The 23,591-nt window shown below is 50.7% G+C and overlaps 2 protein-coding genes across 3 annotated transcripts; both read right to left on the bottom strand.

Annotated features, from left to right (window-relative positions):
• Positions 1-4,554: 4,554 nt before the first annotated feature.
• Positions 4,555-6,919, bottom strand: LOC104065132 (P2Y purinoceptor 1). Its single transcript, XM_009567565.2, has one exon. It carries the CDS (start codon positions 6,895-6,897, stop codon positions 5,842-5,844), a length of 1,056 nt encoding a protein of 351 aa, XP_009565860.2. The 5' UTR covers positions 6,898-6,919; the 3' UTR covers positions 4,555-5,841.
• A 5,011-nt stretch (positions 6,920-11,930) lies between these two features.
• On the bottom strand, positions 11,931-21,931 carry CCN5 (cellular communication network factor 5). 2 transcript variants are annotated; one of them, XM_054081832.1, is made up of 5 exons: positions 16,045-21,931; positions 13,616-13,832; positions 12,978-13,232; positions 12,591-12,784; positions 11,931-12,069 (listed from the first exon to the last, which is right to left on the bottom strand). In XM_054081832.1, exons 1-5 carry the CDS (start codon positions 16,102-16,104, stop codon positions 12,046-12,048), a joined length of 750 nt encoding a protein of 249 aa, XP_053937807.1. In that variant the 5' UTR covers positions 16,105-21,931; the 3' UTR covers positions 11,931-12,045. The 2 variants fall into 2 exon arrangements, with proteins under 2 accessions (XP_053937807.1, XP_053937806.1); XM_054081831.1 differs by lacking the exon at positions 11,931-12,069 and having other exon boundaries at positions 12,521-12,784.
• Between the last annotated feature and the right edge of the window lie 1,660 nt (positions 21,932-23,591).

Genomic DNA, 23,591 nt, shown 5'->3' with positions numbered 1-23,591 from the left:
CAGCTGGCCCTGGGGCAAACCTGCCACAGTTCTTCCCTAGCTCAGTGCAGTGGGATAGTGGCTATGGTGATGGCACTGTTGTTTTCTGCTTTGTATGCAGAAAGATGCTTTCCTCCAGCAGCCCTGGGGAGGCTGCAGCATCTCCTGCTGGGTATTGCAAACCCACTGGGGTCTTTGAGAGCCCCAGGTAGCTGGAGGAGTTGCATCCCAAGGGCTCTCTGTGTTCCCAGCTCTTTTGGGTTCTCAGCACTGCAGTGTGTTGTCATCCCAGCACTGTACACACTTTCGTAGGGGGATTTTCTCCTTCGTGACCAAGCAACGCTTCACCCAGTGACAGTGCCTGGCTCTTGGCGTCACCTTCCTACCCCTGAGCTCTCCTCCATGCCAGCAGCTTCGCATTGCCACAAGACCTTGCTACCCTAAATGGCCTGGATTGAAGGCACAGCGGTGCTGTAGGGTGGTCTGGTCTGATAAGTGCTGACCAGGAGCTGTGGTGTGTGGTTCTCCTCCACTTCTGCTGAGCGGCAGCAGAAGTGGAAAGGCAGCTAGGAATGGAGCTAATCTGCCTCCTGTCCTTGGATGTACTCTGCACAGCACGGAAGCAGCCTCTCCAAGAAGGAGCTGTGGTGCTAATGAGAATCCTGGGAGATTTCTGATGCTCCTTAGTATTCATTTTGCTCCAGAGCCCAAACAAGCTGGCTGCATTGTGCTCTAGTACAAAGGGCTCTTCAGGGAGCCAGATCCAACCTAAGCATCTCTCGGTTGGAGCAGAGAAGAGGTGTTAGAGGAAATTAAAACTATATTCTCCTGCCAGGTTCCTGAAAAGGCAGCACAAGTCATGGTGCACAGAATGGGTCCTGGGGGTTTCTTGCTGCTCTGGTCTGCTCTCTCTGCTGACCCCTGCTTTGAGCAATGGGCAGCACTGAGGGGATATTTGGAGGGATGGTCTAAAAAAAGGCTCATCTTTTTAAGCCTGGGCTCATCAAGTCCTCCAGGATTAATCCCTGCCTGCAGGGTGCAGCTGCACTTGCTCTGTAGCAAACCTACAAATGTGTGTCACAGCTGCAAGCTGTGCAGTGCTGCTGAGCTGCAAGTGCATTCCTTAGCTCTTGCTCTCCCCAGGTCCCACACTACATGGCATCCCCTATTTATAACTGCATGCGCTGCAGGAATAATATTAGACTCATGGGCTCACACAGTCACGCTAAATGTTATTCTATTTACGTGATGTGCTCTTCTCCACAAGCTGTTGGTCTCACAGATGCCAAAACACTCTCTGTAACGTAGATGAAGACTCAGATTTTTCTCTTTTAATAAAATCTTCACCAACAGCACCTGTCACAGGTATATTTACCATTTTTTTCCCAGGCCACCTGGAGTAATTGCATCTACTATTCCTTCCCTGGTCTGATCAATATCCTTTGTAAATAAGATAACCAGTCCGGTCTGTTGAGCCTGTAGCCAAAGCTACTTCAGCAGTGAAATTGTTTTGCTGAAGAAATAAATGCCTCTCGCTGAATCTGAGGATGCTGCAACCTTTCATTAGTGACCTGAGTGACTCATCCCTTTTTGTGTGCGCACTGCAGCCTCCCGCCATGCTGTGAAAGCTGCACCACAAAGTCTCGTTGCCTGGTGCCTGGCATAGAGACCTATGGAGCCTCCTGCTCACGCTGCTTCTCCTTCGGCTTCAGATGTGATCTTCACACCTCTGACTGGGGCTAGGGGCTCTTGTGTTAAGGAGAAGCCCCGTTTGCACAGTGGTGGCCTCATGGTGCAGCATCCTGGGGCCTGACGAGGCGTTTGGCCCTTTGCTCCATCTCAGTCCTGCAGTGATGTCCCTGGCAGCCCCAGTCCTTGTCTGAGCAGCAGCTCCTGCTCCCTGGGCTGTGGAGATGTCTGACACAAATGTGTGAGCCCATGTTTTCAGCACAGGGCAGCCAACCGATACTTGTTTAGTAATCAGGGCTTTACTGGTCATGCCTGCTCCCTAAAGTGAGGCGGGCAGCTTGGTCAGAGCCAGGTTTTGACCAAAGGCAATGTATCATGTGCTATGAACTCTAATCAAGGTCAGGAGCCTATCCTTCTGCTCCAGCAGGATATAATCTTGTACTGCTGCAGCCAGCAGCTGTCGAACAGTCTGGGAATCATTTTGCTGAACTCAGGGAGTCTTTGTGACTCCTGCAGCACTCATTGCTCACTCATGATCCCCACCATGGACACATGGGAGCCTCTCACCCCCTTGCCTTGCTGGGTGCCTCTGGAACCACAAAGACCCTGGAGATGCAAAGCGTTTAGTCTCTTGTCAGGAATCTGTGCAAAGTGAAATAAAGTCCTAAACAGAGTTGAGTCCTCTGCATTTAGCTACTACTGATAGTGATATTTTCTTCTTGTAGAATGTTTTTCATGCCAAGAAAAACAGTTTTTCCTTTGAGGGAAAGAAAGATATTGTGCATCTGTACATGTGCTTGTTAATTCTGCCTGAACAGCTTCCGAGGGCTGTCAGCTCAAAAGTTCTCTTTAACCGAACAAATCTTGACTTTGTTTGCAACAAGTCCTCATCCAAGATGGGTTTATTTAATGTAGCAAGAAATGCTGCCAAATTTACAAGCTTGATCTCAGTCCCGTTACTGTCAGCTGGAGAGTTCCCACCATGTTTGGTTTGTTGGTTGGGTATAATCTGGGTAAAGGAGTTAAAAATTGGTGTTTAGGTCAGATTTGTAGACCAGTTCATTGCTCCACTTTGCTGTGCCAGACAGTCTGTGGGAGAAGCAACAATACAGGTGGGATTTCTCTCCCCTGATTTTAGCAACAGATAGCCAAGGGAGGGAAAAGGAACATTCAGATTATCTTAAGCCAAAAAGCGGTGAAATGAATTTATTTCTTCCAGCAGGGCCATCTCACCCCATGAGGATGTACAGCTCATATAAAGGAACCTGAGAGCACTGGAAAGTCTCTGCAACAGAGGGGAAAGAACCTGACTGAAAGCCAGGCCCTGAGCAGGTGGGTGCTGACCCCAGCACTGCCACAGGTCTTGTCCTCAAGTCTCTTCACTGTGCACATGCCAGCCAGGAACCGATTGCTGGTTTGGGATGCAACCGTGGGACGGCAGTTCCAGTGGACACTGACTGCCTCCTGCCAGCAGCAAACGTGTACGTGGCCTTGCCAGTGACTGACAGAGCTGCTGGAAGAAAGGGAAGGAGGAATATGGTAGCTCTTCACCTTCCCTGCCCCCTCACCCACTGCCAAAACTGCTATATCCTTGCCTCCCCATGCCATGAGCAGGGACCAGCACAGAGCAAGAGCTGCCTGTTGGTGTTTGCTCCAGGGACAATCCCACCCCTCAGCTCCCAGGGAACAAAGAGCGCTGGGGAGGTTTTGAGGGGTCAGCAGTGCCCATAGATTTTAGGCAGGCCTTCAGTGGTGACCGTGCACCTGCAGTGTCCTGCAGAAAACAGCGGCTGCTCTTTGTGAGAGAAGGAGGGCCCTTGGCAGCAAGGGCTGGAGGAAGGAGGGCTGCTTGCTATTCCATCACCAGCTGTGAAAACGAGCCATGCAGGCTCATGTGCCAGAAATTGGGCCTTAATTACACATACAGCCAATAAAGGGAGGTGCTCCTTTTTTTTTTTTTTTTTCCTCTCCCCCAATTCACAAGGGGAAGCAACATTGAGGATAAGGGGGTTGCAAAGCATGAGATGCCCAGAAAACTATATCTCAGGGTCATCATCCCAACATACATCTCCTCGATAGCTTTTGCTGATTTGATGGATGCAGAACACAGAAAAAATGAACAGATTCATGGCTGCAGCTGTTCCTGAGGCTCAGAGATGCTTCTAGGAATACAGATCTTTAAATCATCATTAACAATGACATGAGGGGCACTGGAGAACAGAGTTGGGCACAGTGATGCTACATGGCAAGAGCAAAGTTGCTGACTCTTCCTAAGCAGTGCTCCCACCCTGGGATACAGTGATGATTTATTTCAATAAATCATGCAAAAAGCTGGTGCACTGACAGAGTGCTGCAGCTCCTGGGGGCTCTGGGGAGCTGTAGCATCTTGAGTGGGATATATGTGTGACGGTGGAAGAGCTGGACAGCTTTGGGAGGCATGGATATTTTTTTTTTTCAGGAAAGGAGAAGAGTTCAGAGCTCTGGAGAAGCTCTGATCTGGGAAGTTTGTGCAAGTACCAGAGGCTATACCTGGTCCTAACGTCCCACAGATTTTCCCTACTGCAGAGACAGAAGAGCATCTCATTCAGGAATTTAAGCTTTGACTTTGGGTTTCCTCTGGATGGGGTGGGAGCTGAAAGTTTCAGGGCTTTTCTGTACACCTGCCAGGTGCTGAGCAGACCCTGGAAACCTACCTTAGTGCATGCCTGGCCCAGCACTGTGCTCCGCCGTTTGCCTGCAGTCTTACTGCACTGGGAGTGAACTTCCCAGCTGCAGACCCCTGGGAAACTCATCACTTCTCCGGCCCACAGGCTAGGTGTCTCCTGTGTTCCTATAAGGCTTTAAAAGAAGCGAGATGACTCACAACTGAAAGCATTAGGTGTTTATTTGCACTTTAGACAGATTAACTTCATCTGAAAGTCAGCTGTGGATCCGAGGGTAAGTCCCTGTGAGGAGCAGCTGACTGTGATATATATAGGGCTTCGGTTCAAAGATTGCAGCCTCCTGGGTCAGCAGTTTCCCAGAATGGGCAAGTTTTAACTCACAATCCACTTCAGCTGAGCTGCAAGATCTGCTGTTGCAAATCACATTGCTCCTTTCACAAGAACCGAAATGTTCAAGATGTTCATGGTAGGGAACACAAAGAGCAAAACTTGAACTACTGCTCAGGTGCCTCAGCTTACCCTGAAGCAGCGACCTCCTTGGCCCTCCCTGGCGACAACAGACAGACTGCCCTCAGCATCGAACCTCACCTTCACAAGCCTTCTGAAGAGCATTGCTTCTCTTTTTTCTGATTTTCAATGGATGTATCTAATCCCCTCACAAGGCTGGATGCTAGAGTAAGATGCAGCCACCCACAGGAGGATTCCAACTCTCCTGCCTGCTGAAAGCAGTGGTTCAGGCTACTGCAGTCATTTGCCTTGCAAAAAAAAACCCCAAACCCAACCAATAGCCTCCAGAAGCTTTAAAATGCCAATTTGTTTTGTCTGCTTTGTGCTGTTCCAGAGAGAGTAAGTAATGCTAAAATTCTTTTTTAATTCTGTAAAGGGGGGTGGGCAGGAGAGGATAACACAGATCCTGAAGCAGGTCAGTCACCCAGGAACAACAAACTCAGGAACTGGCACAACTGTGTCATATATTTAAAACTTGGTATTTTTATGAATATTTCCATTTTCAAAGCACTTCCCTCCTACAAAAATTCACCCTCTCAACTGTCCTGTCATGCAAGCATTTAATTACCAGTACCCTCTCCTTGGGTGAAGGAGAGAATCCTGTCTCAAACCCTTGTCCAGTGGTGGGGACGAGGCATTGTTTCCCCCCCATTCCTCACTCACTGAGGAGCTAGCTCTGCATGGCCAGGGGACCAGGGGAGGATGTTAACCAGCTTGGCCCACTGCACTGGAGGCTGGACTTCAGGAGTGGAGTAAACTCAACATTCATCTCTTTCCACCTCCAGGCGTACTGTAGGCAAAATAGTTGGGTTGAGCAGGTTTGTTCTCAAACCTGGTTCTAGTTTGCTCTCTGATGCTAGCAGTCCTGTCTATACCTTGTTTGAGATCGGAAACGGTGATGCTGCAGTCACCATCTCTCTGCAAAACAGGCATCAAGGTGTTCCTGAGAACGGGACAAGTGAAAACTGAAGTGCTGCATCCTTTGGAGGGAGTCTTGGGTACCTCAGAGCTCATAAGAAGACTCCTCCTCATGAAGAATGATGTTTGTTGTCTTCTCATCAACCTGGCAAGATGTTTTCTTCCTGAAGGTGGACCTAACGGACTGGCTGGCTTTTTGGCAGGTGGTCCTCATATGTGACATGCAGTCTTCGCTGGTCATCACGTAGAGCAGGGGGTTGAGGGCGCTGTTGAAGCTGGCCAGACCCCTGGTCACCTGATAGGAAACGTAGATGTTCTTTAAAGCCTGTGTGCAGGACCCTTGCAGCTGCCAGCTTCGAGACAACAAGTTGAGGTTTCTGAAGATATGGTAAGGGAGCAAGCAGATGGAGAAAAGGACCATCACAAGAATCACCAGTCTGATGCTTCTTCTCCTGAGGCTGAGGTCCATGGTCTCATTCCTGCATAGCACTACAACCACGTGACAGTAGCATCCGATGATGATGAGGAATGGGATGACAAACCCAGTCACAGTGATGGCCACGGTGTACAGCAAGTAAACACCCAGGTTCTCGTGTCCTGTTGTGTCGTGACACTGCATCCCTGTGTTGTCCATCTTGCTGAAGGCGAAATCAGGAGCTACCTGTGCGATGACCCACACCCAGACCATCACACTGAGCCACACTGAAGATATTGCCCCTTGGCACCTGCCCCATGCTTTCAGTGGATGCACGATGCCCAGGTAGCGGTGGATGCTGATGCAGGTGAGGAAGCCAATGCTGGCATAAAGGTTGAGGTGGAAGAGGCCCTGGGTGATCTGGCACCAGCCATGCCCGAAGAGCCATGCTCTGCCCCTCAAGTAGTAGCTAATAAGGAAGGGCAGCGTGCTGATGTACAGCAGGTCAGCCAGACCCAGGCTGCCCATTAGCAGGGTGAGGGGATGGCTGGTACCCTGCCGGCGCCCAGTGCAGAGGTGCCACAGCCCCAGCCGATTCCCCGCCAGCCCCAGAGGGGTCACCACAAGGTAGATGGCAGGCAAGAAGCACTGGGCGAAGGTGGTGTCCACAGGGCAGATAGCTGCACTACCATTACTGGGTGATGGGACAACAGCCTCCCTGGCCATTGGGTGCAGTGGCAGCCCTGCTCGTGGTGTGGTGGCTGCTCCCGGGGTGGTGCCGTCTCTGATGGTGCTCTGGGATGCCAGTGCCCAGTGAAGCAGTGCCTGTTGCCCACGGCAGTGGTGAGGTGGCTCCAGTTATGCTGTGCTCAGAGTCAGTCCTGGCAGTGGGGGATTTGGGGCACAAGGCTTTCCATCGGAGTACGTGGTGAGGGCTGCCTTAGTGGAGATCCTCAGTTTCCGGCAGCTTCCACTGTGCTCTTGGCTTCTGCCACCAGCCTACTTGAGATATTTTGAGCCAAGTGCCAGGGATACGCAAGCCCCAGCTATTTTGGAAGCCATGTGTGCTGGGAGGGAGCTGGAGGAAGGGGGCAGGGAGACAGGAGGGTGGAAGATGTCTGGTGATGGGGACAAAAGCTTTCAGTCTGCTTCTGTTCTTTCACTCTCAGGGTGAAAAGCACTCCCCTCATCCCTACAGACTAGGAGCTGGAAGCCTGCACCTGGTGAGCCACCCCTCACTTCCACTCCTGACACCCTTTCTCCTGGCCCCACTGCTCAGACCATGCCATCTATCCAGAAACACCAGGAGCAAGGCTAAGGCAGAGACTAACAGCTTTGCATGGGGTTCATGCTGCCATATCTGCTCCAGCTGGTGCTGCAGAGGTGTGCCAGGCTGCCTGCCCCAGCATAAGCAGCAGTGAGCTCTGCTCCCTGCCAAATGGCTGCACCGTCCCTACACTGCACAGCAGCGCCCTGTTCTTGATACCTACTTCTATATCCCTCCCCAAGCACCCCTCCTTTGAACAGTTTTTACCCATGCTGGAAGGAAATACAAGACAGGCTGCAACCTTGCTCTCCTGCCTTCCCTGTGGCTGGGGTTGTCACACAGAAGACACCCAGATACCCTGAGGCTGGGTGAGAGCTAAACCCAGCAACCCCAAAGAGGACCCCCAAGGAAAACCAGCCCCTGTCTGCATTGCGGAGCAGCTGCTGCTGCATAAATGAGGCCAGAAATAACTTTATCTCCAGGCACAGGAGTAAACAGAACAGCAGTCAGAATGGAAAAGGTTTGCCCTGGCAAGTCATAGGGAAAAGACCTTGGCAAAATAACTTCAGGTAAAGGGTTGGGCCACCTGCCTTCCTGGAGTGAGTCTTGCTGAGCCATCCTGACTGCCCTTCCCTCCTTGGGAGCAGCCGAACATCTCTGCTGGATCATAGTCAGGCATGGCATGTTGGGGCCAGTGTGAGGAAGCCCGAGACGTGGGGTGGTGGGAGCTCCTTGTTGTGGGTATCAGTGTGTTGACTCCAAAAAGTGCTTGCTGGAGCAGATTAATGATGGGAAAGGGTGTGTGGTATTTCCTACCTCTGTGATAAAATTTAGCCACTACATGTGTAGTTTAAAAGCTGTTTCTGTGGGGTGAAGTTACGGTTTTTCTGAGGTTTGCAGAGGCTCTGGTGGATCTGTTCTCCTGGAACAGCAGCAGAAGAGGGGGTCCGTGGGGGCCCACCTCTCAGGAAAGCAGTCCTCTATCCTGCTGGCTTTGCCTCCATGCATTTCAGCTGCTCCTGCAGCCTGGGGTTAGGGTGCCACTTGCAGAGCAACTTTATGGAGGTGCAAAAGTGCAGCGAGATGAAAGGAACAAACTGGGAACAGTTTGTCCCAGAGCACAAACCATTGGAGAAACTGAGGCAGAGACAGCAGCTGGCTGTGAGGACTGCTGTAGTCATGGGAAGGATCACAAGCTACTCTCAGCAGCGTAGGCAAAACGTTCTCTGTCCCCAGAATGAAGGCTTGGGTCTGGATGGGAAGAGAGAAGCAAGGCAGGGCGTGGGGAGCACTGCCTGTGCCCAGCTGCAGCCCTGTGCCCTCTACATCTCCTGCTCCCTTGACATGTTGGAGGCTTGCATGCAGCAGCACAGCTCCTCTCTTGTGTATGACTTGCATGTGTTTAAGGTGTTCATTTGACCCACAATTTCACCCGCAATAGAGGTGCTACTGCCCAGCTCTACTCAAGCATCCTGCATCAGGATGCTCCCCTGTGGTGCCCAGCTCCAACACGTGGCAGTGATGCTGCTGGCAGCGCATCCAGGGCAGTGTGAGAGTACAGGGCTAGGCTAGGTCCTGCAGGTTTCAAATGCATAATCTGAGTTATGGGCTTTCAGGCAGCCAATTCAAGGCTCTTCAGCAGAAAAAAAAAGGGTCTTGATCTACTATTTTTTATTGAGCATTGCACTCTCGTGCTCAGGGAGGCATGTGACAATGTTTAGCTTTAATGAGGAGCTCGTCCAGCCCTTTCTCAGCCAACTCCATGCTTTTACAGATCATAAGTAAGGTCATCAGAGAATGGCTTGGAAAAGAAATTCTGATGCGCATTGTTTACTCATGCAGCTGCTCACAGTTTCTCCTTCATCTGCACACACTTGCGCTGCAATGAGCTGGTTTGGGAAAAGGATTGTCAAATCATATGCCATTTCTGGATGTAGATGTAGCAGTATGCTTTGAGGACAGGGGTGAGTCGTCTTCTCGTTTGTTTTGGTTTTGGTTTTTTTTATCTTTAAGGAGTGACCATAATCATCTGTGGATGCAGACTATTTATCTGCTGCCCCACAAGAACAGGCAAAGCTCAGGACCCACTGTGTCAAAGGCTGTAATAAACATGATCCTCAAATAACTATGTTTCCAGGGTAGCAAGTCTTTAAAGGGAACAGCAAATATTGTGAGACTGGCAATCAAGCTGCAAGAGTTGATTTCCCTGTATTCTTAGTGAAAAATAACTCTGAGTTATTTGGATTCATTAATTCATTATTCAGATATTTTCTGCTTAGTGAATCAGGGAGAAATGACATTTTGTAGGGAAAAAAAAAAAAAGGAAAATTAAAGCAGAGGTGCATTGAGTCATTTCTGCTTGAGATGAGAATTACAGGTTGCTGCTTAAAAAGTGGCCTTTTGAATTTTGCCGTCACCCAGAGGTGGCTGGGCAGGATTTGGGAGGGAGCGAGAGCCCTGGCAGCACTCCCTGCCAGCAGCTGACCTGGCCTTGGTGGCTGTGTCCCAACATGCTCAAACAAGAACTGGCTTAAAAACAGGATTTTCAGCACACAGAATGTCTTATTCATGCCAGTCAAGGAACATTGTGGTTTTAAAGTCTACATGAAGTTGTGGCTTCCCCATTCCTGGAGGTATTCAAGGCCAGGTTGGATGAAGCTGTGAGCAACTTGATCCAGGGGAGGTGTCCCTGCTCTTTGCAGGGGGGTTGGAACTCGATGGGCATTCAGGTCCCTTCCGACCTAAACCATTCTATGATTCTGTGAACTTCGTGTCACCGCTTTTTTGGTGCAGCTGTCACAGAGGTGAAAAAAGCCAAACAAAAGTCACAGACCAGGCTATGTTCATTCTGTAATCTGCTGCCTGCCAGAGGTTAACCACGTTCCCCATGACAAACTGCATTAATGATTTGTATTCAGGCAGAGCACCAGATGATCACAATAAATAATTCTCTTTTTAAGCAATGTTTTCTGCAGGAGCAGTGAGATTTTTTTTCTATCTTTTTTTTTTCCCCAGAAGAGGTAAATGAAAAGCATCCTTGACTTTCATTTTCAGCAGTTACAGTGGCTAGGAGAGTGGGTGAGTGGCTGCCTTTCCTGCTGCTTGTGGGGAGTCTTTCCCCACTCAGTTTTTTGCCCCTGCACTGTCATATCTGCCTTGGTATGGCCAGGGTTGGTCCCATCAACTGAGTGGATGGAGGCCGTGGCTGGGTGAAAGGAAAGGAGCAGAATTTAATCCAGGATATAATATAATGTAATAATGCTTTGAGTACTTTGACTTACTTTTTCTTTCTTTTTTAATTTTCTTATTCTAAGCAGCCTGCACTGAGGTGCCTCCAGTCTGCCCCACCCTGAGTCAGACCTTTCCTGCAGCAGCCGAGGTGGCCAGGAGCAGCCAGGCTCCCGAGGGCTTGCCAGAGCTGGGCTCGCCCCACACAGGCAAGCCCACATAAGCTCCGCACCTACGTAAGCACATCTTTATTTTCAGTTCCATAAATACACGTCTAAACTGTCCAGATCTCACCTGGACATGTTGTCTAAACCGCTGCTCCTTTCCAGTTGTCCTCCTTGTCCCGTTGTGGGAGGTACAACCTCTCTGAATGCTTGCATGAGGCCGTTAGAGGGCATTTGGGTTGCATTTTTCAATCATCCAGAAGGATTATAGCTGTGAGAAAGTAAAGGCAGAGCTGCCAAGCAGCTTTCCTGTGCTGACTCTCACATAGCTGGGCCGGGTCCAGCCTGTCGGGAGATGGCTTCTACTCATCTTTGTGATTTGTTTTCTCTTTTTACTGTTTTTCTTTTGGCCTTGACTGGCAGGGTATGTGCTTGGATGGCAGGCGGTATGTCTGGTGCTGCAGAGCAGTGTCTCCTGTGTCTGAGCTCCTTGGTCACCGAAGCCCCGCCAAACCACTAGCGCTTTGGAGAGGAAGGCCAGGCAGAGCAGGAAGGTTTGTGTTTATTTTGGAGAGATGTGAGGAAGGTGAATTAGAGCGTACATCAGGAGAACTCCTCTGCCCATGCCCAGGAAGGCAGCTGCCAGGTTACAGGGTGGATGTCGTGGGATGGCTGAGCTGGTGAATGGTGGAGCTGCTCAGCCTGGCACAGCAGCAATTTGTGATGTGCAGCCCAATGTACCTATTCCTTCCTCAGGGAGGTAGGGTGTGAGGGTTTCTCCTGGGGATTTGAACTTCCAGCTGCTGGAGATAGTCTCTCTCGCAGCCCTCTGCATGCGTGACGTGGTGGAGGAGCAGCATCACCTCTCCAAAAGCCCCACTGATTCGGGAAAAGACTAGTTCTTGAGTTCTCATGTGGATTTATGCTTGGGGCATGGGTTCCCCAATTCCTCTTTCATTCTGCTTAAGAAAATCATTGATGCTGCCCAATAACCCTGCCTGGGGCAGTGGGGTTCCCAGAGGGGGCAGGTGCTGGGTGACATGGGGATCTTGTTCCCTATTTCCACCCTCCTTTGCAGCCAAAGTTCATCAGTTCTTCCCCAGTTCTGAAGGGATGTGTCCTCTGTCTCCACCAAAACCACAGTGCCATGAGCTTGTGCCAGACTCTTTGCCAGGATGAGGTGTTTGCTCCGGGATGAAACTGGGGTAGGCACAGCTACCAACGACCTCCTCTTCCCCTCTGGAAAGGCAGAGTGGAGAGTGATGGGGAGATGGAGGGAGTGGTGGCATGCCCCCCACATATAGAGAGCAGGGACATGTGGCAGTGCAGGTACCTGGCCCCAGAAAGCACTGTCTGGCTGTGAACTAGGCAGTTTTGCACTGTGTCCACACTGGGGGCTGTGCCAGGCTAATTAAAGGTGTAAGATGGAGCCAGGGTACCCAGGGAGTCAGCTAGGAGCATCTCTGAACACAGGGGCAGGTCAAGCCCACCTTTGTGTCTCAGTGTTACGTGGGATCCACAGTTCTCTAAGATTCAGATATGCAGAGATCCCAAAATTCAGGTCTGCACCTGCCATCAACTGTTTTCCAAGTGCAGTTTCAGGAGATGGTTTATCTGAGACATGGTCAGGTCATGGCTGGGAGGGGTCATGTGGTGCCTACAGGTAACTGGAGGTCCAGTGGCTTGTATTGGCTGGCACTTCCCTTTCTTAGTCAAACCTGTTGCTCAGAGGCACCAGCTTCACTCAGGCTGCCACTTACCACTGGGGAAGCTGCCGAAAGAGCTGGGCAGGGTCTGGCCATGCAGAGCCGCCTCTGGGTCTCCAGCCTGCAGGAGCGGTTCTGGTTGGAGATGCGAGTAGAAAAGCCAGTACCACAGGTGACTGAGCAGGCGCTCCACTCCGTGCTCCACTCCTGGCAGGGGTATGGCAGCGGTGGGGACGCTGCCCCAGGGACTGGAGGAAAAGAAATGAGGGGAAAAAAGTAGTTGGAGCCAGGACTGTGAAACATACTCTGTGGGTGCTGCAGGCATAGCCCTGCATAGTGGAGAAATGAGGTGTCTCCTGTTGATGTTCATGGTCTGGAGTGAAGAGACCATCTCTAGAGACCTGCATGGGCAGCCCCTTGCTGGCATGTCCTGCATCTTACCTGTCCCAGCAGCCCGAAGGAGGTTCTGGTCCCTGGCCTCACAGATCCACTCAGGGCAGCACTTCCCTGGGACCTCCACCCGCCGTGGGTACGGGCAGTCCGGGGTGGGCAGCCGGACATCCTCCTGGCAGAGTGGGACACAGGTGAAGCCCCCGTCTAGGCAACGACACTGGAGCTTGCAGCTCGGCTGGAAAACCTCCCCATCTTTATAGACCTGGCCATTCACTTTGCAGCCCTCCTCCTTGGTGTCTTCAACTGCAAACAATAGCAGGGGAGCCCGTTAGGGGCAAAATGACAGAGATGTGGATGGCAGAGGGGACTGCTGGGGGAAATGGTGCGGCTGGCACAACAGGACTGAATTTGGGACAGCAGAAGTGTGTGGGGTGGACATGGGTTTGCAGTAGCATGTGCATTGCCCAGCCTCCTCCTCTTCCCTACTACTTCTCATCATCATCTCTCTATTTTCAAAGGAATAGCTCACTAGTTAAGCTGCTTTTGGAGCCTTAACAGCTTCCCTGAAAGATGTGAGGGATGCAAGGGATGCTTGGAGCTGGCTGGGCTCCAGCTGGAGCTGGGGTTTGTGCTGGGCTCAAGGCACGCGGGCATTGTTGTCAGGGAACGGGCACCCCGGTTCTCACAGTTGCAGGTGGCTCCTGTCCCTGTGGGTGCTGCACTGTAGTCACAGACGAGGCCCTGGCTCTGGTCACAGATGTGGAGGAAGTCACAGGGCTCTCCCAGGCGCCGGGCACAGATCTTACAGCAGCCGCAGCCATCTAGGACCAGGGGGGACCCACGGGGGCAATGAGGTGGCACCCAGGGGCAGTAGCATGGTCTCCGGCACAGCTGCGCACACACCTGTGGAGGCAAAGCCATCATTAACCAGGATTTGATTAATGGTTCTGTACAGTTTTGGGTTAATGGCTGCTATTTCACTGGGACAGACAGGTAATCCTCTCTCAGTCATGTGGGGAGATTTTTGGTGGAGGGAGGTTCTGAAAGTCCGTGAGAATACAGCAAAGCAGCTTGGAAAGCTGTTGTCCTCTAGAGGGAAAGTGTGATGGGCATCCATGGAAACCGGGGAGAATCAGGGACGCTTAGCACTCCACAGGATGGGAACATAGAATCATCAGATTGCTTAGGTTGGAAAAGGCCTTTAAGATTGTCAAGTCAAGCCATAAACCTAACATTGCCCACTCCACCACTAAACCATGTCCCTAAGTATCACATCCATGCGTCTTTTAAATACCTCCAGAGATGGTGACTCAATCACTTCCCTGGGCAGCCAGTTCCTGTGCTTGCTTTCAGTGAAGTAATATTTCCTAATATCCAGTTTAAACCTCCTCTGGTGCAACTTGAGGCCATTTCCTCTCATCCTATCACTTGTTAGTTGGAAAAAGACACCAGCACCTGTCTTGTTCCAACCTCATCTCCCGGAGCTGTAGACAGTGATGAGGTCTCCCCTCAGCCTCCTCTGCTCCAGGCTAAACAGCCCCAGGTAGGTGTTGATATCTATGGCTCGTTCTGTTTGCACAATTACCCTGGCACAAATAACTTCTACAGGCAGCGCTCGTGCTGCCATGGTGTCATATCTGAGGGTACTGTTGCATATAGGGCCCGAAGCCAAGTGATTTGGTCCTGCAGTTTGGAAGTGAATTCTTTGTGTGTACTGGCCTAACAGCGTATGCACGTGTGTAAGTTCCTCACAGCAGCTCTGACCCACTCTCTGGCAGCCCTGCTGCTCTGTTTGCCCCATGGCCAGCACGTGCAATGCAGGCAGCAGTTCAGAAAATGTGCAAAAAACAACTCAGTCCTGTGCTTGTCCAGATACCAGTGCTAAGAGATTGACAGGTTCAGCTGGACCACATGGATTTTAGATACCATTTTTCTTTCTCTTTTAGTTTCTGCCAGTATCTTCAGGTCTGATTTGACCAGTTAGGCAGAGAAGGTGGGTGCTGGTATGCTCCCTGGTCCCCATTTGCAGCAATTTAGATGTTCTTTCATGAGTCTGTAAAAATGTCAGTGCCAGGAGATAAAACATATCTGAAATGGGCTGAGTGACCTGGGTCTTATTGTAGTTTTATCAATGAGCAGCATTATTAGTGTGGCAGAAACCAGAGAGACATTCACACAGGAACGAAAGGACTGGCTGTGGTGGCCAGGTTTGGGCTTGGAGCACAAGGGCCCTTGGTTACTCTCCAAGCACTCATAAGCACCTGGGGCAGAATCAATTCTCTCTCACAGCTTACTCAGGCAGCCAAGGCCATTTTTCATATTTCAGGAGGTTGCTGTTACAAATCAATGTTTTAGAAAGATTACCCAAGCCTCATTAACCTATTTCCCCCAGCTCCTTGTAATTAACTTGTCTTTAGATGACAATGTGGCTGCTATCAGAGATCTTAACTGTCTGGGAAAGGAGTCAAATAGTCACCACACTGCCATGATGTCCCTGCTTGCAGAAGGTCTGCGTTAGGATTCAAGCACTTGGAGATGAGATATCCCGAACTGTTCAGTGTCCTTGTTCTCTGCACAGGCAACTATTTTCACGCAGAGGCCAAGAAGAAAAAAAGCTCACTGCAACAATCCAAATTCTGTTGGAGGTGTTGGCTTTGCATGAGCATCCCGGGGAGGGGAGGGAGAGCTGAAGAATGCTGAGGCTTGGGCTCGCTTGGCCCCCTGCCTCAGGAGCCTGGGCAGAGACCAAGGAGTTTGCAGGAGCCACTACCACTGAGCTGCTGCTCGCTCACCGTTGGGGATGCATACCACAGCCCCGGGTGCGGGGGAGCTGGAGGGATGGGCAAGCAAACAGAGTGCATTGCTGTCATTCCTGCTTGCTCGGTGGACTTGCACAACAACTTTGGCCCATAAATGTTAAGACCCTGCTGCTTAATTGCAAATGTCTCTCCCAACCATAGGTCTGTCCCTGTGGGACTGCATGAATACAGCCTGTCTGCCAGCGTTAGCCACTGGACTTGGTGTAACACCCTGTTCCTCCCTGCATCTCTCTTCGCAAGAACTGGGTGCTCCCCCGAATAAGGCTAAAGCTGCCCCAGGGCCCCATCTCCCTTACCTTAGAGAGGATGCAGAGGAGGGAGAGGAAGAGGAGTTGCTTCTCCAGCTGGAGCCTCATGCTGCTCTCCCCTCTGCCACTTCAGCACATCACCCCCTGGGCTGTTTGGAGGCAGTGGCGTGTTCGCAGGTTTTAAAGCCCTGAGTAGGTCCTGCTGGTGTTTATACTCTCCCTCTCTGATGTCACTCACAGGCTCCAATATAAACATGAGCAGGTTTGGACAAGCCTCAAGATTTTCTTTTTTTTTCCTTTCTCTTTTTTTTTCCAGCCCACATTCCAGCTCCCATTTCCACTCCCTTCAAGGTGAGACTGTGCTGTCTGCTGAGACAGCAAGTAAAGGGAAGGGATGCTCTCCCCAGAGAGGAGGAGAGAGGGGCTGGGGAGCCAGGTTGGTGGAGCGACTGGCTCCTTGCTGCTAGTTGCATCCCAGAAGGAAGGTCAATGCTTGTTGTTACTGATTAAGGTCTGCCTGGACAGAGCTGGTGTCTTCTTCGTGGGTTTTAAAGCATTCGGCAGGGCTATCCCTGCCACCATACACGCGGGAACATTGCCACAACTGTGCTGTTGCTGGGGACTGATTCCTATGTTTTATGCTAAGCACAGTGCCTGGCAGGTTGGGGGACAGGGGTGAGTTGTCCACGCTGTACAGAGTCCTGAAGTCAAGGGCAGGATTGTCTCTCTTCATCACTGAGGACAGTGTGTGGCTTGGTTTTGATTCCCAGCACTGGGGTTGCAGCAGTTTGCCAGGCAAGCTCTCCAGGCAGTAGAGGTGTGCTTCCCTCTCAGTTTCTCTGGTGCAGCAAGAGCGGGAAAGGCATTTGCTGTGGTGGTGAGGTGCCACAGAATCCCCCATCCTGCGTGGGGCTGTGGCTGCCCAGGGAGGCTGCTAGTGCTGTGGCGGAGGGGCATTGGATTCACATTGTGTTACATTGCCCTGGTACGTGATGCAGAGAGGGCTGCAGCATGGTCCTTGCCAGAGCACTGCTGATTTCAAGCCTTGTAAACCCCAGCTCAGCTCCTGAAAAAATATGATTGGTTTAAGCCATGATGAGAATTTAAAATCCATTTTTGGGGAAAAGGAGTGGGTGCTCAGGTTTTGCCTCCCAATGTTTTACTGCTTTTCAGCCTACCCTTTGCAAGCTTTCCTTGCAGCTGCTGTGTCTATGCGGTAAAGCATGGGTCTTTTTAGAAAGAAAAAAACTACACATCTCAACACCTTCAGGAGACCAAGCCCCTTCTCCATGTTCCTGTCCCTTAGGTCTTATTAAAAGGGGTAAGAAGGGGACTTTGTGAGCCCAGAGATTGAGAGGCTGTATATCTTATGTCATGATATGTGCTGGCAAACACACAGGAGGAGCTGGATGCTGTATAAGCAGAACACTGAAATTATGCAACTAGGAGTGATTCTCCATCCCTCCCTCCAGTCTTTTCCCATTCCTCTTACTTCTGCTTTGTGAAACAGGTCCTCAGTCACCTAAGCAGCAATCCTGACCTCAGCTCCACTGCTTGCCATAGCCTGGAAGCCAGGGCCTGGAGCAAGGAGGGCAGAGCCTGGCAGGGAGGAACATGCAGTCAGCTCTCCCACCCCAATTCGCTGCTTTGGTTTTGCTTTGTTAGCTGCAATCAGTCTGTTAATGAGGTCATGGCAACTTGTGGAAATAACACACTACCTTCCAAAGGCTGTTGTCACTTACCCTGGCACTAGACTTTCCGCTCCTCAAGTTGAAGCCCCAGATTTCTGCATGGCCCAAGCCCTGCCCAGACACAACTGTGCCCATCACAAGGGAGGTACGAGGACCATGCATTGCTCCATTCTTGCTAGCAGAGTGGTTCAGGCACTACTGATGGGTTCTCACAAGCCAGAAGGTTTGTGCCAGGAGGCACATGTTGTGCTGCCTTTTTCCCCTTCACTCCTCAGAGCTGATGCCCTCCCACTGGCCACATGTTTCAGAGGCTGCAGCCCAGCCAGACATCCCAGAGGTGGCTGCAGTGCCTCTATCAGCCACAGCTCTAGAGCAGCCAAAGCACCGATCCAGCCTTGCCGCAGGGGGGTGGGGAGTTCAATTAATTATTCCAGGCTTGTGTTTGTTAGGACTTCTGATTAATGGGCATGACTTCATTTCCCAGTTAGAACCCAGATGACAATACTGGTAGGGGAAATAAAAACCTCTCGTCACCCTCAGTGAGCAGCCAACAATGCCGTGTGAAGCCTTGGGGGGCAGTGAGGCACCCCCCGGCGGGCTAAGGCTCAGGTTTGCCTCTTTGGGGTGGGAGCCCCTTCTTTACCCTCTTCCTCAGCTTGGGACAAGAGGGGACTTTGCTTCCCCCTAGCTGATGCCATTGAGCTTTCGCTGCAGTAAGGTGACATCACTGTGATGGCCTGACATCACAGTAGAGCCCAAGCAGCAACAGAGAGCCACCGCACCGAGTCAAGCAGCCAGACAGGGGCCAAACCCACTGTTTCACACCCAGCCAACTGCCCATCCCTCAGATGGCATCACAAATCCCTGGCAGTATCTCACTGCATTTTGGGGGCGCCCAGAGGAGCCAGATGAAGGGATCCCCACAAAGTGTCCCATGACTCTGCCTTCCCATGGGTGAGATGGGCTTGAGCTTCCCTTCTCCTGGCTCTCAGGGTCCCGTGTGCCCACCCAGGTTGCCGTGCCGAGGGGGCCAGGGACTGCAGGCAGAGCCTGGTAAAGCCATACAGCCCTTGCACAGGTTTTGATTTGCAAAGCCGCACGAGAGCAGCACATTAGCAGTTCATTTTATAAATACTCGGTTATAACCTTTCCCCTCTGCAGCAAGTACCCCATATGTGTTCTGTACCATACGTGTGATTTCATATCTAGTAATTAAGTCCATATGTTGTGCTCCACAGTTTCCATGGTATTATTGTCAGAATTTTTGGGGGTTGTAATTTCTTTTTTTTTTTTTTTCTTTTGTGGTCAGTTGTGCAAGAAAATAGTTGATACAGGGATCTGAATCCATCTCCTTTGAGTTAGCCGCTGGCAAGCTCTGCTGTTTCTATAGAAATGAAAGAACTGACCCAGTGAATTTACATTTTAGACAGCTGGTTTTTTTTTTTTTCATGTCTGTGCCGTTTAACGTGCCATCATGAATAACACTGCAAAGCTCTCATTTGTGCACCCTGCTTAGCTAAAATTGCATCCATCTGTGATGGATATAGACCATATTCTCCCTCCATCCCTTTCCTTTGCTGGAGACTCTTCCCTTCCTTACTCCATGCTGTTTATTGAATATGCTCCCTAGAGCTGGCTGAAGTCAGACCAGGGTCTGGATGTTCATCTCTGCTGGGGAGAACCTAGGCCGTCTGAGCCAGGGTCCTTGCTGGCTCTGTCCCTCTTCATATCAACAGTGAAATCATGGGTCTAGGGAAAGATGTTCTCCATACCTTGAGGAGGAGGGCGTTCCCTTTGCTTTTGGGCACTCCTGGCTCAAATCCATGCTGCAGGGGAACAGGTCTGTGCATGGAGGGTGGACAGCACTGGTGGGAGAGCAGGACAGATACCCAGCTTGGAAGAGCCAAGAGTCTTTAAATGAAAAGGAGACATCTCAGGTCTTCCTCAGCTGTTGGTGACTCTGACTGTTTTTCATGAGACTTCTGGAAACACCACAGCTTTGAGAAACTTTGAAATACCTTTGTTTTTGGCAGGATGGGAAAGTTGTTTCCTTCCCAGAAGGAATCCAGCTCCAATTTCAAACAGCAAGAGCTGAGAGAGGTAGTGATGGCCGTTTCCATTCCTGTCTGGCCTTTTTATTCCCTCTGGTTCTCGCACCTTAACTGGAGAGTGGAGCTGGGCTGGGAGGATTGGCCACCCTGAGGGGTGAAGGATGGGCCGGGCAATCTTTTACCTTGAAGTCACCGCTTCCACCCCAGATCCAGGCTAGGAGAGACTGAAAGTATTTACCATCTGGTTCCTGTCCAAGTGACTTGTGAGAAAAGAATTCAGGGCTGCCGTCCAGTTTCTGATGGCCAGGCAACTACATGAGAAAACTTTGGCTTCATCTGAGACCAACTGACCCCTCCAAGCTTCCAGCCACCACAGTGAGGCCAGCGAGAGAGTGAGCAACAACCAGGCGTTGCCCTCTCCCGAGAAGGAAGAGTGTTTCAGATGGGGAGTGATGAGGGATGGTGGGGACACTCAGTCCTTCACCATTTTCCAGGCACTTTTAAGTAGGTTTCATTAGGAGGAAGCATTGATAAATGGAAGTCAGTGCTGATTCTGGTCTCAAAGTCTGTCATTGCCGAGGGGAAGAAGTGGAGAGATTAGACAGGGAGCAAAGAGATTATCACAGCCTCACTTAGCCAAAAGTGTAGTGAGATCTCATCATTCAGACTGAGGGTTTCTCGTTAGTGCAGCCCAGCTTTATGTCAGATGTTGTGAAAGGACAACACTTTTTCTTGATAGATGTATCAAACCCTGGGCAGTCATTCTGTGTGGGTTTTTTTTGCTGTAGTCCAGACAAGAGCAATTCATAATCGTCCCCCTAAGTTAAAGATTCAGATAACCCAAAGAATAAGACTTTTGTAAAACAAAGCCTGGATGGAAACCTCAGCCAAATGAGTCTTTCCATTATTATTTGGAAAACAGTGTCAGAAATCATCACGTATCAAACACTGTGATCCTCTGAGGGTTTATTTTTGGTATCACACATCATTATATATAAATTTCTTTAAAAAAAATCTCACTAGAACTTTGCCTTTCAGACAAACCCCAGATCCTGACCTTGTGTGGTCACCGACAGGCCCTTGGTATTTTCTATGAAGCTGCATGGCTAACTCGTGTTTCCTGATCAAATTGCTCATTCCTTTTTACTATCTCTGTTTTTCTTGTGGTTTCAGGCTAGAATAGACAATGTTTTTCCTTCAGTTCTTGTCTTGCTTAAGTGTGCTATGTGTTCCCATGCAGCTGCCATGTCCCTTGCAGCGTCAAATAGGCTGCAGATTGAGGCAGGCACTGAGGTACAGCCAGTGATGCTTTTAGGTCTCACCAAACCCACCTGGTAATTGCAGCCAGCTCTGCTTGAGGAAGGCATTTGAGAACGCAAGTGCTGCAGCCAGGCAGCAGCTAGTGTTGTGCCTGGGAAGCAGGTGATGTTGGGAGAGGCTTGGGAAACACGAGTTGTGCCTGTTCCCAGTGTCACAGCCCTTCACATCCCCAGAGCTGGTCCTAGCTCACCATCAGCAGGAGCACTGGGAGCCAGAACAGCTCAAGGTGCTGATGGATTCAGGATGCTGGGACTGTGTGCAGGGAAGGAATGGTAAAGGTGTTGGGACAGGATGGTACTGGGGAGGGAACAGTGAGCTGGGGCAAAGACAACAACCCTTGTCTGGCATATCTCCAGTGGATGCTCTGCACAGGTTCCTTGCAAACCCCTGGTTGCTGGTGGGACCTGCCCAAAGACCTTGTGCAGCAGGCACTTCATAAGGTCCTTGTTGACTGGTAGGAGTCTGGTCCATGCAGGTAAGGGGCTTCCAGCAGAGACATTGGGCGCATTAGGAGGGCTCAGCAGTTGGCTGGTCTGGGGAGGACTGAAGAGCTGTCGGTTCACTTGACTTGCACCAGTGCTTGGTTCACACCCAGCACTTAAAAAGCCAAAATGTCCAGTCACCACCCAAGACCATCTAGCAAAGGACCTGCTGCTAGTCCTCAGGGCTTACATCGAAGGCTCTGGGAGTGAGTTCCATTTCCTACCTGCGCCCATGGGAGTAAAACAAGTGCTGGTCTTGCTCTCCATCTCCTAAGCAAGACTACAAAGGCTGAAACCAGCAATGCAGAAGGGTCCTAGGCTCTCGACCCTCCCATACTTCCCCCCTCAACACTAGAGACATCTGGAGACATCTCCCAAGCATGCACTTCCCATAAACCGCGTCCTCTTGTCCACATCCCCAGCCAAATCAATAAAGACATGACCGAAACCTTTAGAGTGTGTGTGGGATCCAGGTGAAGAAAACAAGCCTCTCAGTCTCACAATGGTTATTATGAAAAGCAACGATGTTGTTATGAAAGCAACGATGTCGCCTGGAAAGTATGTACCAGTGAGCAGAGAGCTGCCTGTGTTAAAGGGTGAGCAGAGGAGGTGGGCACCAGCTCAAATATGACTCAAAATCAAGGGAAATTATTTGTGATGAACATAATTACTTCGGCTCCAGCCCTGATCAATATGAGGAGCTGAAACACTCATAAAACAGACGAGAATGTGAACTATGCAGAATGATTTGTAAAAGGTGTCTGGCAGGATGAGCTCTTGCCTGGCTGTCAGGCTGCCCACAGGGCAGGGTGACCTGCTGCCGTGGGAGGTAGGAGAGCCACAACTTGCTAATTTCAAACTGGTGGCCCCTAAACAAGAATCCCCAAAAAAGGAACAGGGAGGTGGCTGCCTCACGCAGGTCCCAAGCCTAATTAAAAGCAACCAGCCTGCTTGGTGGGTCTTCTTTTGTGCTCTGACCACAAAGCAAGAGCCAAGACTGACCCTTTACAGCTAGGCTGGCTTATGCTGGCCCTCACGGTATGGAGAAGTTTTAGTGGCCTGGCACCCAGCACAGCCCAGGCAGGGGCTCTGCATGGGCACTGGGGAGGAACTGGAGACCTGCAGGACCACAGGGACAGAGCCGGAGGGGTTGGTGTCCTCCAACCTCATGCTATCTGAGCTTGAGATGTGTCAAGTGTGATGTCAGTCTACACAGAAGAGCTGCTTCCTTTTCAAGGGTATGGCTGTGTCTTTGGAAATCGTACCCACTAAAGCAGGTCTGGAAGAGGAGGCACAGCCCGGGACATCCCCTGAAGCAAGTCCCTGTGAAGCTGGTGCCTGTGGCCATCTGGAGGTGGCAGGAATTTCCTCCTGGGATAGTAAGCAGAGGCTAAGAGATGGTGTTTTGGGGCATCGGGGTTTCCCACAAACTGGTGTTTTCCCCACTGCAGTCAGGAAAGGAAGGAGAAAGGCTGTGACAATTTCATTTTCGTCCCACTGTTCCCCATGGAGGCAGGAAAACCCCACCACAAAAGTGTGCCACCACCCAACATTCTTCTCAGGAGACTGTGCCCAGACACCACGATGGCAGAAAGGCAAAATTTGGAAAAGATGATGAGCAGAGCCCCTGGGCTGGGAGCTGCCCACACCCCACAGTGGCAGGAGGAGATGGAGTGGTGAGTGCTTCACCTTCCTGCTTGCGCTACTCTGCAGGCTCCAAGATGCTGCTGCCCATCAAACAAGGTGATGTCTCCATCTCCTGTGGTGACATTTGCATCTTCACCTGGCTCGGTAAGGCTGCAAGTTACAGCCACCTGCTGCTGCTGCACTGCAGCCACCTCACCTCACTTTCCTGAGACACTTGATTAGCACTCGCAGGAAAACTCACCAATTCTTATTCAACGAAACTCTGTTGGCTTTCAACTGTGCAAGCCCTGTCTGTGTGGAGTTACCGCATTGACAGCTCGCTAGCCATGGGAAGGGAGACTGTTCTGGAATATTTTCCTTTCCTGACTAAAGTTTTTTGAAGAACTTTTTTAAAAAAGAGGGGG

The sequence above is a fragment of the Cuculus canorus genome, chromosome 16, assembly GCF_017976375.1.
Source record: "Cuculus canorus isolate bCucCan1 chromosome 16, bCucCan1.pri, whole genome shotgun sequence".
Taxonomy (NCBI): domain Eukaryota; kingdom Metazoa; phylum Chordata; class Aves; order Cuculiformes; family Cuculidae; genus Cuculus; species Cuculus canorus.
This window is presented reverse-complemented; position numbering and strand designations above follow the sequence as displayed.

Excerpts from the sequence above, each read along its gene's own strand:
- CCN5 (XM_054081831.1), bottom strand. The coding sequence starts at position 16,104 with ATGAGGCTCCAGCTGGAGAAGCAACTCCTCTTCCTCTCCCTCCTCTGC. Across the intron at positions 13,833-16,044 it reads TCCTCTGCATCCTCTCTAAG|GTGTGTGCGCAGCTGTGCCG; the intron begins GTAAGGGAGATG and ends TTGCCTCCACAG. Across the intron at positions 12,785-12,977 it reads CCTTCGGGCTGCTGGGACAG|TCCCTGGGGCAGCGTCCCCA; the intron begins GTAAGATGCAGG and ends CTTTTCCTCCAG.
- LOC104065132 (XM_009567565.2), bottom strand. The coding sequence starts at position 6,897 with ATGGCCAGGGAGGCTGTTGTCCCATCACCCAGTAATGGTAGTGCAGCT.